Consider the following 14,748-nt stretch of genomic DNA (forward strand, 5'->3'; position numbering starts at 1 on the left):
AATATTTACTTTCAGAGTTTCAATTTTTTTAATGCAACTAATATTTCTAGTTGAATTCAATTTATGATGGATTGGGTTAGGTAACCAATTGGACAGAACTTTAATATAGAGAAGAGTGATGGGGTAACATTTATTTTGTATGTTATATAAAAACTTAGAAAGTCATAGTAAGTGAAGAAAGGTGGTCTGGATGAATTCTCTAGGAAAGAGCCTTTGCCCACTGCAAGGTGGCAGGGTTTTGTGGGTAGACAAGATATGTTCAAATTGTTTGTGTCTACAGAAAATTTGGATCATCTAGCTTTGATTAGTAAGCTGAATTCACCAATTGACTTCTAGAAAATAGAATCACTGGAAACCTGGAATACAAAAGAATGTATTCTTAACAGAGCAGTATCGGAATACTAATTAGGGAAGCTCAACCGCTGAAGGAAAAGTCCCAAAATACAACAGCTTGCTAACCTAAAATAATCAAAATAGTCAAAATCTAGTTTAAGGAGAGTGTGTTCAAGTGCAATGTGGGGATGGCCCGCCTAGGAAGTACAGATTCCAAAGAATGGAAGCCAGTGTTCCCAAGTATAGGACTTATCTAAGCTTTAATGCCGCGTTACAATGATCTGATTAGCTAAGGTGGTCTTTTTCCCTTGAGAAAGGTACATTTAACGTTCCACATGGAAGATGTAACTGTTATGGGGTCCTGAGCGCCATCTGGTCTGAGTTAGATACAGGACAATAAAGGAGGCTGCTAATCTATAACAAAGATCAGTGATTGGAAGGAAAGATCTGGGCTCTGGTCTCAGTCATTTACAGAACAAGAACAATGAGGAAGAGAGTTAAGCTATAATGTAAGAAGCAGAATTCCAAACATGTGACATGACTCAGTATCCAGGGCTTACCTTCCCTGTTGGCATAATAAATTCAGAGGGTCCTAAAATTTTATTTTCTTTTATAAGCTCTATACCAAGGAAGTTCAAAGGGATTCCAGATCAGCTGGGGGGCTCTCTGTCTTGTTCTATGCACTCTTTCAAGAACCCGGGCTGATACTGGCTTTGACATCTTTGATATGTGACTTTCAAAAATACTGGAGGGTCACCATCCAAATAAGTCAGAAAAGTAAAAAGTATGGAGCAACAGTTAAAAGAGGTTTTGATATGCCAGGCATGGAAGTGGCACACATCACATCTGGGCACGTTCCAAGGCCATACTTCCCTGCAAGGGTGGCTGGGAAATGTATCAGGTTGTACGCCCAGGAAGAAGAGATTTTAGTGAACAGTGAATATCTCTGCCTCAGAAGTCATTCAACAAGCAGATCTAAAGTTCCTGTAAGTTTTGAGCCTCGAAGTCTTATTAAAACAAGGGGCAAATTGAAGAAGTAATGGTTAAATTTTGGGGATTTGGATTGAGACAGTATTGGGCTAGGTGACCTTGGCAGGTTACTGGCTGCCCAGAGCCACAATTTCCTTATTTGAAAAGTGAAGCTAATAACAGCACAACCTTAAAAGGGTGTTGTGAGGGTTAACAGTTTACAGACTGGTATGTGAAAGAAAGTGTTAAATAAATGATAGTTTTCAAGCTGTTCATGACAACTCCATTTCTCATTTCAAAGTTTCCTTCAATAATAGGAGGGTTGTGCCTTCTGTTGAACACACTGTATAACCCAAGTGTCTTCAAATCTCCTGAATTTCTCAGATGGTTAATTTTGTGTGTTAAATAGAATTATGGTTAATTTTATGTGTCAACATGACTGGGCCATGGAATATCCAGTTATTTGGTCAAACATTATTTGGGGTGTTTCTGTGAGAGTATTTTTAGGTGAGAGTAACATCTACATTGGTGGATGAAATAAAGCAGACTGCCCTCCCCTCATGTGGGTGGGCCTCATCCAGTCAGCTGAAGACTTGAATAGAGTAAAAAGGCTTCCCCAAGGAAGGCAGAATTCTTGCCTAAGTGTCTTTGAACGGAAACATTGCTCTCCTGGTTCTCAGGCAATGCAGTCTCAGACTGGAACTACACCGTTGGCTCTCCTGGGTTGCCAGCTTGCCAACTCACCCTGCAGATCCTGGGACTTGTCAGCCTCCATAATCGTGTGAGCCAACTCCTCATAATAAATGTCTTTCTATACATATGCAACCTATTGGTTCTGTTTCTCTGGGAGAATCCTGACTAATACTCTTTCCCTAACTAAAATGCTGCATACAGTTGGGAGCCCCTGAAACCCACGTTCTTACCAATATTTTGTAAATGGTCTAGGTTTGGGAGCAAATAGGGCTATTTTTAATGGGCATTTGTCACTAAACCTGCATTTCTCCTGTATTCTCAATTTTATCACTTACATTCTCTTAATACTACAGTTTCCACCCTGCTTTAAATTATTTCTTCATGCCCAAACATCACTTTCCACACTTTTACTAAAGGAAATAGTGTTATGGCCCAGGAAGGGCAGGTAACTCCCAGGCAGCATGGATCTAAGTGCCTGGGGGCCAGGGGTCGGGGGAGACTTTTCACTGATCACACGTCATATCATGAGAGTTTTGAGTCACATGAATTCATCACACTAAAAAAAAAAAAAAAGGTGGGAAAGAGGTAGATTCTTGCCCATCAAGAGAATCCTTCACAATTTCTTTCTGCTTGTTCTTCAAAATAAATAATTATTTAGAAGATTCCCATTCCCATACAGTTCTAAAAAATCTATTAATATTTAAATGTTACAGTAATAAAAACTAGTATTCATTGAGTATTTACTGCTCCAGACTCCACTCTAAGCACTTAATTGCTAAGTACTTTGATCTTCAGAATATCTCAAGGAAATATTATAATAAAATATATACTATCTATAATGAATAACAGATATATTATACATATAATAGAATATTATAGTTCACATTTTATAGAGGAGAAAACTGAAAGTTACAGAGGTTAAGTAACTCACTGAATGTTGAATGCTCACTCCTGGTAAAGCAATAAAATCAGGATTAAAACTTAGGTAGTTTAGCTGTAGAAGTAAGAAATAGAAAAAATATATATTATAATCTGATGGAGAAGGGGAGGAAAAGCAGGTTATAAGGAAGTGGAGTTATATGATTTTAGGATTGCTGAGAGTGAATGGTCACTAGATACATTCTAAACAGAGGATGAAGTGTATATCAGTTATGGTCACAGAGATTACTATAACATATAAAAACAAAACCAATACTTTCAAATTATAAGGAACATATAAACAAGGCAAAGGAAACACAAACCATGCCCATGAAATACTTTTTTAAAAGAAGCAACAAAAATAGAAATAATAATATAACTATGATGCAAGTAATACCACATATTTATTATATCAACGACTAGAAATGATCTAGAAGTTCTTCTATTAAATTAGAAATTTCATATTGGATCACGATGTCAAACTCCTAAAACAAAATTATTCAAAAGTTGAAAAAGAATGGAAAAATACATACCAGGCAAATGCAAACAGAATGCAGGACTTAAGACCTTAACATCAGACAAGATTCACATAAATTTTAAAAGCATTTTATAATGGAAATTAATATATTTTTAATTTCAAAAAGCAAAATCATAAATCTTACATACCTATGTGTTCACTAAAACACATAGAATCAAAATTCGTAAAGGGCAAACTACAAACAGTACACAGAAATATAGGCTGAAATATATTATTTGTAGAAGACTTAACCTCACTCAGCCTGTGTTAACACCGCATTATTTGTTCATTACCATTTGTTGCCCCCTCCCATTCATTCTTTTCATCCTTCTCTGTAGGCGGAATATACTTTTTTATCCCATTCACTTAGGGGCTTAACTACGCAATCTGCTTCAAACAAGGGAATGTGGATATGTGACATGTATGTGACATGGACCCCATATCTGAGCATGAACTTTAAATGCACCTGTGTAGTTTAGCCCTGCCTCTCTTGTTCATGCCAGAGCCGGGATAAGGATGAGGTGGGTGAGACAAGGTCTTGCAAGTGCAGGGTGAGATTGGGTGTTTATTTAAAATTTTGGTATTTCATTAATCATGGATTTTTGCATGAATTTTTATTTTTAAAAATATATTAGTATATTATTTATCTTGATAACAGAGTGTTTCAGAGTCTGTTGTCAAGACTTGCAGGCAAGGCTTTGCAGGCAAGGCCAGTGTCCCATTGTAGCCCTGGTTCCAGCCCTATACCATGAGAATGCCATGTACTCAGAGCGTGACATCTTCCTTAGCCTCAGGTATGAAATGAGAAGACCTGTGGAACTAGACTGAGCTGAATCAAGCTGAATCAATCTAGATTTTGGACTTGCATGGGGCCCGTAGCTCCTTTGTTTTGGCCAATGTCTCCCATTCGGAATGGCTGTATTTATCCAATGCCTGTACCCCCATTGTATCTAGGAAGTAACTAACTTGCTTTTGATTTTACAGGCTCATAGGCGGAAGGGACTTGCCTTGTTTCAGATGAGACTTTGGACTGTGGACTTTTGAGTTGATGCTGAAATGAGTTAAGACCTTGGGGAACTATTGGGAAGACATGATTGATTTTGAAATGTGAGGACATGAGATTGGGCAGGGTCCAGGGGAGGAATGATATAATTTGACTCTGTATGGTTTTATCAAGGGTTTCCACTTTTGCGTCTTCCTCATTCTCTTGTTGCCTGCTGCCATGTAAGACGGGACTTGCTCCTCCTTGCCTTCCACCATGATTGTGAGGCTTCCCCAGTCATGTGGAACTGTAAGTCCAATTAAACCTCTTTCTTTATAAATTGCTCAGTTTTGGGTATGTCTTTATCTGCAGCGTGAAAATGGACTAATACAGTAAGTTGATACCAGTAGAGTGGGTGCTGCTGAAAAGATACCTGAAAATGTTTTTCTCAAAAGATCAATATCATTTTATATTTTAATTGATTTTAAAAGCTTTCCTCTAGGTTGTCTCTGGACAATTTTTAAAATGACTAAGGCTAATGGGTGTTCTCTCACTTACGTGTGAGAAATAAACCAGGAATTTTGGTTTATGAATTACGTTTGTGAATTGTTTCACACTGAAGGGCACAGAGTTGAAAGGAAATTTTTGGATTCACTTGGGGTGTTCCCTGATTTCTGACAGGAACGTGACTAAACTGTTCCTGAATTGGTGTATCAATTCAAAATAAAAAATCTGTAGGAAAGAAATTCCAAAACTTTCATTCGTATTAACTCAGTTTTGGGTTTCATAACTCTGGCTGTTGGTAAAATGTCTAATTCTCTTAAGGATATAAGCTTCCAACACAGCCAAGATCATTACCTTTATCAAGGAAAACCTAAGTAGCCTAGAGAGTAGAGATCTTATCTTCAAATCTTATAGATAACACCTTGCACAGAACATTACAGATAGTAGATGCCAAATAAATATAGACACCAATTAAATTGAACTGAACAGCAGGGGAGAAGTTGTTGGGCAGCAAATAACATTACTGGCTTGAGACTTCATTGCTGTGACTTTCTCATTTCCTGACATGAACACTTAGATTCTGTAAAAAATATTTATTCAGAACAAGAACAAGGCTGACTTTTCTATAAAGATCATTCAGTGATTCATTCAACAAATATTTGTGGTGCATGTGCCAGGCACTGTCCCAGGTTCTGAATATTTTCACTGCGTGCTGCTGTGTTTTAAATAATAGTGTGCAAGCCTAAGAACGTAAACTAACTAAAGGTTTCTGATATGAGTTTAATGAGCGCCTGCTCAGGGAGTTTGCTGTGAACCCTTCACTGAATGTGGTCACATTCCCTAACACCACTAATTATGTAATGCCAAGTCCCTTAAGAATATCATTAGGTAACCTGCACTTCCCCATCGAGAATCTTAAAGTGAGGGAGTTAACAGTGGGTTAAGAAAGATAACGTGGTTGCTAGAAAGAATAATAGACCAGGAATTCAGAAACTGGGCTCTGAAGTGCTGTCATCTCTGTCAAGTCACTTAATTCACAGAATCTATTTCCCTATCTGTAAAATAAAATTAGAAAAATGTTAAAGCCTCTTTTAGGTTTGATATTCTGTAATCTTAATAGATCTAATTAAGTTAAATTCTAGGAGGAAGATAAACTCTACATTATGAGTTTTGGCTCAATTCCTATTGATGGTGCAAAAATTTCTCTTATGTTGTGACATCAAAAGGAAAACACAAATAAAGAAATAAATGTGTGTATGTAAATATTATTTTAAAGTGGTCACCAAGAGCACCATTTGACAGGTAATTCCACCCTTCAGTGCTTTGTCAAGTATACTTCATGATTTAGCTACAGCAGGTACTTCTTCACTTCTCTTTGTAAATTTTTCTTTATCCAGATGGCAGAGGGGTTGAAAAAAGGTGGGGGGAGGGGCTGGCTATTGCATATTTATGTTATTGCTAAAACTTAAATTTTTATTTTTTAAAGTTAGAAGGTTTCAAATTTCGAGGAGTTTAACTTGTAGTTGGATTTTAGATGCTCCTCTGGCTAACGCTGGACATGAAGAAAGCCAGCAAAGCATGGGGAGAGAGATCTAGTTTAAGTTCGAGGGAAAAAAATAACAGACGCAACTTAGATAAAAGCATACTACCACCAAAGAAAAGGGGGGCTAGAGCCGGCGATGGCCTTGAGGATTACACCTGCCGAGCCTGGAGTAAACAGGTAATGTCAGGCAGGTCCTGGAACCCTGGGAGGCCCAAGTTCTTGCTGCGGGAAGAGGGATTAGCAGAATGATAACGCGGGTCTGTTTGTGTTTTAGGGGTTTTAACATGCATTCTGCAAGTAAGTGACCTATCCAGGTCATTCGATTCGGGCTCAGAAAAAACACCCCGCAAATTAATATATCTAAATGCTGAGATAGTGACACCTTTTTAAAAAAGTTATACATAAGCATCTTTATCAAAAGCATTACATTTTAAGGCAAAAATCTGAACTGTCACAGCATCCACCTCACCGAGTTCAACAGCCCCACCTTGGGTCAGGGCTGCCCCTGGAGCGCAGGCTCCCGCAATGCCCGCACCGCCCACGCCGCCCGCACCGCGCGCACCCAGCCGGGCCAGGGCGAGGGATCCAGGTCTCCAGGTCTCTCAGGGCGCGCGCCCGGGGTCCGGGGGTGGGGGGCGTGGAGGCTGTTCCCTTGGAGCGCCCAATCAGCAGTAAGGCCCGGCGGTGGCGCCAGTGACGTAGACCGCGCTTCCCTCCGCCCCACTGCGGGCCGACGCTCGGCGCCGTCAGCCACGCGCGCTGGAGCGCGAGGGGAGAGCGAGAAGGAGGGGTTTGGGGCCGACCGGCTGTCGGAGGGCGGCGGGTCGCGGGGAGCGGGGGAGTGAGCATGCGCAGCGGCTCCGGGGAGCGCAGGGGAGGAGGGGCCGGCGCTGAGAGGCGCGCGCGTGCGCGCGCACGAGCGGCCCGCCGGCGGCTGCGGGTGGAGGGGGCGGTTCCTCGAGTGTCGGCGACCTGAGGGCGGGCAGGCGGGCGGCAGGTGCCGCCGCAGCCTCCGGCCGGTCCCGCGTCTCCGTCCTCCGGCGGCGATGAGCTGGGCCCTGTCGGGGGCTGCACCTGCCGGCTGCCCGTCAGCACCGGCCTCCTGGCGTGACCTCGGCCTCCTCGCGTGTCCGGCCCCCGCGGCGCGGCGCTGCCCCTGAGAGGGAGCGGCGGCGGCCTCCTCCGCCCCGAGTCCTCGCTCGGGGGCCGCGCGGGGACGGCGCCCGGCCCCCTCCCCTCCTTCCTCCGTCCGCCGTCCTCAATGTCTCCCCGGCGGGGAGGGGGCTGCCTGGGAGACACGCTGAGCGGCCCCCCAACGGAGGCCCTCCGGCTGCAGCAGCAGCAGCGCCCGGCCCGGCGTCCCGCAGCCTCCACCAGCGGCGGCGGCCTGGAGGAGCCGCGCACCCGCCGCCGCCCCCCGAGCCTCGCAGCCGCCGCCGCCGCCCGGCACCCGAGGAGAGGGCGGCGGGCGCCCCTCGGGGAAGATGAAGGCGGAGGGGGGCGACCACTCCATGATCAACCTGTCGGTGCAGCAGGTCCTGAGCCTCTGGGCCCACGGGACGGTGCTGAGGAACCTCACGGGTAATTGACGCGCCTGGGCTGGGGACGGGGATGCGGTCCGCCCCTCTCCTGTCTTCTCCCTCCCCGGGAGGGGACACGCTCCTCGCCGCCCCACCCCCTGCGCGCCCCGCTCGGAGCTCCAGGTCCCGGCGAGGAAGGTGTTAATCGGAGCCACTCTGCGCGTGTCCCGGGGGCGCCGGCGCCCGCCACCCCCTTCCCTGAGTCGCAGGGGGAGCATCCGCGACCCCCGCTCCTGCCCTGCACGGGGAGAGCTCCCGGCGGCGGCCCGGCCTCTGTAGTACGCGCGGAGTAGCTTTAGTGCTGAGACTTGAGCGCCTTTCGCTTTTATTCCATTACCCTCTTCCCCTCCCCCTTCCACACACATCGCTTCTTGCTATTTACATCTTTTTCTGATTTAGCTCTTTTTCTTTCTGGCAAATCTCAAGCCAAATGTAGGACCTAAAATCACTGCCCACAATGGTCGATTTACTTTTCAACCGCTAATTTTTTGGGCGATGTAGATAACTGAGTAAATTATAGTGGGTCAGGGGCTGAGCTAAGGTCTAGTGCAGCCTAAGCGTGTTAGCTTCATATATCTCCTTCCCCTCCCATTTCCTTTTGTCTGTCTGTCTCTTTCCCTCAGGCCTCCAGCTGCTGCTTCTGAGACGTTTGATAATTTTGTGTATTTCCCGTCATTTATTAAGGCTGTCAGGAATTGGCCTTATAACATCAATTTCTATTTGTAAAAGTGAGTGATAAAACACACAATATTTTCATTCAGTCTGTAGATTTGCTTTGTGAAGAAACTTCTGGTTTTGTTATGTGGAAATGCTTACATTATACTTTGAGTTCCGAATTTAAAAATTATTCTCTGAAGTAGAATTTACGAGAAAGAAATTCAGTTGCGATTTGGTGGCTCCTCAGTGCCTGCTTTTCAGAGGAAAAAAAAATCTTAAAAACATACTCAGGCTTTAGTTCTTGAAAATGTGTAAGGCAGTTAATTTCAATAGAACATTAGTATTTCAAAATGCATTTTGTCAAACTGGTTAAGAGTGTTATGAGTATTTTACAAATATAACCTATGTTCATATATATAACATATATATAAAGTCCGGCATGGTATAGAATACAAAGATTCATAGAAGAAAATTTTATGGAATTATATACCACAAAAGACAACTTTAAGGACACTGGTTTCTTTGAATGGAGACTATACGGTTAAAGTAGATTCTGGATTGCTTCATGCTATCCTCACTTTTAAGCTGTGGTTATTTAACTTGAAACAGACTGGCTTTACATGGTAATTGCCGGTAAGGAACATATTGTTATAATTCTGGAAAACTAAATGGACATAAAGACCATCTCATGATTCAGTTGAATTTAGAGGTAGACTGCTTTATCTTACTTATGATTTTGCTTGCATTTATCCACTGTTTGGTATTTGAACTGTACCAGTTTTTGTTTAAGTGAAATGAAAAGTGGGGACTTAACATATATTTGTGCAGGCATACCTTGGAAATATTGCAGGTTTGGTTCCAGAACACCGCAATAAAGCAAATATTGCAATAAAGTGAGTCAAATGATTTTTTTGTTTTCCTAGTGCATGTAAAAGTTACATTTTACCTGTAGCCTTTAAATGTGAAATAGCATTATGTCTGAAAAAAAAGTACAGACGTTAATTTAAAAATACTTTATTGCTGAAAAATGCTAACATCCTTCAGCAAGGACGTTATCTTTATTCTGGTAGAGGGTCTTGTGTTTGTGTTGGTGACTGCTAACTGATCAAGGTGATGATTGCTGGAGATTGGGATGATGGCAGTTTTCTTAAAACAACAATGAAGTTTGCCACTAAGGAAGAGCAATAGACTCTTCCTTTCATGAAAGATTTCTCTGTAGCATGGGATGCTGTTGGATAGCATTTTATCCACAGTAGAACTTTCAAAATTGGAGTCCATCCTTTCAAATCCTGCTGTGGCTTTATGAACCGAGTTTATGTAATAGTCTAAATCCTTTGTTGTCATTTCCACGGTTTTCACATAATCTTCACCAGTAGTAGATTGCATCTCAAGAAACCACTTTCTTTGCTCATTCATAAGAAGCAACTCCTCATCCATTTAAACTTTATCATGAGACTGCAGCAATTCAGTCACATCTTCAGGCTCCACTTCTAATTCTAGTTCTCTTGCTTATTTCGACCACACCTGTGGTTACTTCCTCCACTGAAGTGTTGATCCCCTCAAAGTCATCCAGGAGGAATGGAGTCAATTGCTTTCCAACTCCTATGAAGGTTGATATTTGGACCTCTTCTCATGAGTCACGATTGTTCTTAAGGGCATCTAGAATGGTGACTCCTTTCCAGAAGGTTTTCAATTTCCTTTGCCCAGGTCCATCAGAGGAATCACTGTCTCTGGCAGTTTTAGCCTTCTTACACAGTGTATTTCTTAAATAATAAGACTAGCAAGTCAAAATTACTCTCTGATCCATGGTCTGCAGAATGGATGTTGTGTTAGCAGGCATGAAAACAACATTGATCTACTTGGACATCTCCATCACAGCTCTTGGTTGACCAGGTGCATTGTCATTGAAGAAAATACTCATTAAAATGAAAGGGGTCTTTTTTTTTCTGAGCAGTTCTCAACAGTGGGCTTCACATATTCAGTAGGCCGTGCTGTAAACTGATGTACTGTCATCCAGGCTTTTTTGTTTCATTTATAGAGCACAGCCGGGGTAGATTTAGCATAATTCTCAAGGGCGCCAGAATGGTAAATGAGCATTGGCTTTAATATAAAGTCACCAGCTGCATTAGCTCCTAAGAAGAGTCAGCCTGTCCTTTGAAGCTTCGAAGTCAGGCATTGACTTCTCTCTAGCTGTGCAAGTCCTAAATGGCATCTTCTTCTGATATAAGGCTGTTTAATCTACATGGAGTATCTGTTGTTTGGGATAGCCACCTTCATCAGTTAGCTAGATCTTCTGGATAATTTGTGCTTCTACATCAGCATTTGCTGCTTCACCTTGCACTTTTATGTTATGGAGGTGTCTTTTGTTAAACCTCAAGAACTGTCATCTGCTAGTATCAAACGTTCTTTGGCAGCTTTCTCAAGTCCCAGCCTTCATGGAATTGAAGAGAGTTGGGGTCTTTCTCTGGATTAGGCTTTGGCTTAAGGGAGTGTTGTAGCTGGTTTCGTCTTCTATTTAGACCACTCAAACTTTCTTCATATCAGAGAGTAGTCTGTTTTGCTTTCGTATGATTTGTGTGTTCACTAGTGTAACACTTTTAATTTCCTTTAAGAACTTTTCTTTGCATTTGCAACTTGGCTGTTTGGTACGAGAGGCCTAGCTTTTAGCCTAATTCATCTTTGAACGTGCCTTCCTCACTAAGCTTTATCATCTCTAGCACTTGATTTAAAGTGAGATATCTGACTCTTGTTCACTTGAACACTCAGAGGCCAATGTAGGGTTATTAGTTGGCCTGATTTCAATATTGTTGTATCTCAGGGAATAGGGAAACGCGAGGAGAGGGAGAGAGACTGGGGAATGGCTGGTTGGTGGAGCAGTGAGAACACACACAAGATTTATCCAGTAAGTTCCCTGTCTTACATGGGCACAGTTTGTCTCACCCCCAGACAATTACAATAGTAACATCAGAGATCACTTATCACAGATAACTATAATAATAAAATACAATAATAAAATAATAAGATACAATAATAAAATTTGAAATATTGTGAGAATTACCAAAATGTGACACAAAGTGAGCACATGCTGTTGGAAAAATAGTACTGATAGACTTGCCTTGACACCGTTGCCTCAACCTTACCATTTGTAAAAGCCAAAATAAAGTGAAGTACAATAAAACAAGGTATGCCTGTAGATGTTAATCACTGGCTTAGCTCATCAAAGGGTTTTTAGAGAAAGTTAGCTTTGGGAGCCATAGAGTAAATGTAACTTAACTCCTGGCCAGCTTCAACAATATTTTTAAATAAGTAAGATTCTAATGATTATAATTGCCTCCAGTTCCACAAGTCAACCATTAAGCTGATAGTAGTAGTTATTCATCCAGGGTTAGCTCCAATTGTCTTTCCATATGATCTTAATACATGCCAGTTGCTCATTGGACCTTACCATTTCATAAAGGATATGCTGAACATCCCAAACTAGGACTGAGGTGGGACTGAGGACCATGGGAACCTCTACTAGGAAATAATTACTGTCTGAATATGTGAAATTCTAGGTGTCAGGGTAAAAATGCAGAAAGAAACAGATTAGAAATATGTTTCACTAGTGGTTGAGTGTACCACATGTTAGGAACCACATGTCTTCTCAACAGTGGCAGTCTATAAGTGATAATATTCTGATGGGATTCACTGTGGCCTTCTCCATGCCAGTGACCTTAGTAATTCCATGTGTATCTTAATCATTAGTTAACAGATGCTACCTACAGTGCCATTTACAACTTAGTCTACTAAAAAGAGGTGAGTAAACACAACTTCTGAAACATTGTCATTTGTTGAATGGCTGCTGTGTGTTAGGCACTTTACATATATTATTTCTAATCTTCAGAATAACTCTTCAAAGTACATTTAAAAGGAAACTCAGTGGGGTAAATTAAATTGTCCCAAATCTTACAACTAGTATATGACTGAGCTGGGCTTTAGACCCAAGTCTTTGCCTCTAGACTCCTCTTTCTTCTTTACCATGCTACTTCAGCTACTTCCTCCAAGCAAAATTAATTTCTTGCTTTATCTTGCTACTTCTGCTCTTTGTACACATTTTTATTATGTTTTTCAATTACGTTATAATTTGTATTTATCTCTTCTAGACTGTGAGCTTTTTGAGGGTCAGTCCATTGCCTCACCTTTGAATTCTTAGCATTATAGTACCTGGCACATAGTAAATGATAAATACATGTTTATTGAGGTGAATTTTTAAAATTTTAACAGTTGCTTGATTTAAACATTCTATATTGCATTGTTTCTCAGCTGCATCTCTTGGAGTGAATATGCTGTTAAAGAGGAATGAAGTGTTTAAGCAACTCATATAAATCATTTTTATACATACCTTTAAAACATGCAAATGCTTATTGAGAGTAGTTTTCTGTGTTGGGTATAGTGCTTTCATATATTTTGTTTAATCTTTTCAGCAATCCTGAGGGAGATTATTGTTCTTATTTTACAGATTCAGATACTGAGCAAAGAGTAACTTGCTTAGATCCGATAGCTAATAGTGAAAAAGTCAATATCTTTTTTCATAATATGATAACATATACTGTTAAGTCTGAAGGCATTTTTGTCGTCATCATAAACTTGGAAATGAAACTAATAGAAAGGAGCATAGTCTAGAACTGGTACTACTTGGATTTAAGAAATAACTGTGTGAAGGATTTGCACAAATTTGCTTAATAGGCATTCTGATTAATTGGATACCAAATGAAAGGGAAGTATGCTGTCACTAGTGTTTTTTTCCCATGTACAAAGAGATGTGATGTGATTTTTCACTTTGTGTGTTATTCCAGTAGGTGAAGTGGGAAAATATACTGACCTTTTTATTTTAGAGACTGACCTCTAGAAAGTAGTCTTGTTTATATATTACTTCGATAAAAATAAATTCCTAAAAAGTAATCATGAGAACTACAAACATCTTACATTTTACAGCCAGAACGACTTAATTTGAGAAATATTGAAATATCACTCCATCAGTGAAGTGACATGGCTGAGATCAGTTATTTAATGACAGAGGCAGAACTGGAACCAGAGTTTCCTGGCCCTTTGTTCTCTGCCTTTCCTTTCTCTCCTACATAGCTTGTTAACTCAGGCAGGTCGAGAGAGAATAAATATCACGGTACAGGTTGAACATTCCTAATCTGAAGTTTTGAAATTCAAAATGCTCCAAAATCCTAAACTTTTTGAGTACCAACATGACACTAAAAGGAAGTACTAGAGCATTTCAGATTTCAGATTTTCAGGTTAGGGATGCTGAATCGTAAATAGCCTGAAAATATTGCAAAATCTGAAGTCTGAAATCCTTCTGGTCTCAAGCATTTCAGATAAGGGATATTCAACCTGTGCTTAAGAGTACCCTGGTAAGTATTTGCATCAGCGAGCCTGAAGATGTATGAATGGAACTAATTTGTCCAGAAAATAAAATACACTGGAAAATGTAATATATGAGGCTTTCTAAAATTTTAAGTTGCCATTGCCTTTGTAAAAGCTAGTGATCCATATTTATTATCTAGCCAGTTTTAGAACTCCTACCAAGTTCAGCCTGCTATTTATTTCCCCTACTTTGGAAGACACTTGTATGGGGATTCCATATAGAGCATATTAATCCCTAGAAACCCCATTTCTGTCACTTAATAACCATTGCCAAAGTTCTCTTTCTGTACATATCACTTCTTTAAGTGTGTTTTTCACAGGATTCCTAAATTGTTTAACTGTGTCAGTTATATGCTTCTGAAATAGAGAGATAAATAGCTTCCTTTCTTTCTCAAATAGATTTTCTTTCTTTGAATATGTTCTAAATTCCCAACCCCAATCTAAAATGAGAGTCAATATTGTATATACAGTTTTTTAGGTAGCTTGACTTTAAAAACATCTACAATTAAATGGTTTTTTTTTTTGGCTTCACTTTTATTTTCTTTAACTATTTTGGCTTCCAGCTTAGTGTTCTGACCCAAATTTGGTTGCTAAGAGTTTAGAGAAGAATTTTTATTTAGAAAAGGGCAGGGTCTGT

At 40.8% G+C, this 14,748-nt stretch overlaps 1 protein-coding gene across 1 annotated transcript in view; it reads left to right on the forward strand.

Moving 5' to 3' along the window:
• The first annotated feature begins 7,389 nt into the window (after positions 1 to 7,389).
• Positions 7,390 to 14,748, forward strand: part of TMEM170B (transmembrane protein 170B) — a 45,764-nt gene continuing 38,405 nt past the window's right edge. Inside the window, exon 1 of the mRNA XM_030817291.1 lies at positions 7,390 to 8,040. Within this exon, the coding sequence (XP_030673151.1) occupies positions 7,944 to 8,040 (97 nt within the window). The 5' untranslated portion in view covers positions 7,390 to 7,943. The remainder of the gene's footprint in view (positions 8,041 to 14,748) is intronic.

The sequence above is a fragment of the Nomascus leucogenys genome, chromosome 8 (genome assembly GCF_006542625.1).
Source record: "Nomascus leucogenys isolate Asia chromosome 8, Asia_NLE_v1, whole genome shotgun sequence".
Classification (NCBI taxonomy): Eukaryota; Metazoa; Chordata; class Mammalia; order Primates; family Hylobatidae; genus Nomascus; species Nomascus leucogenys.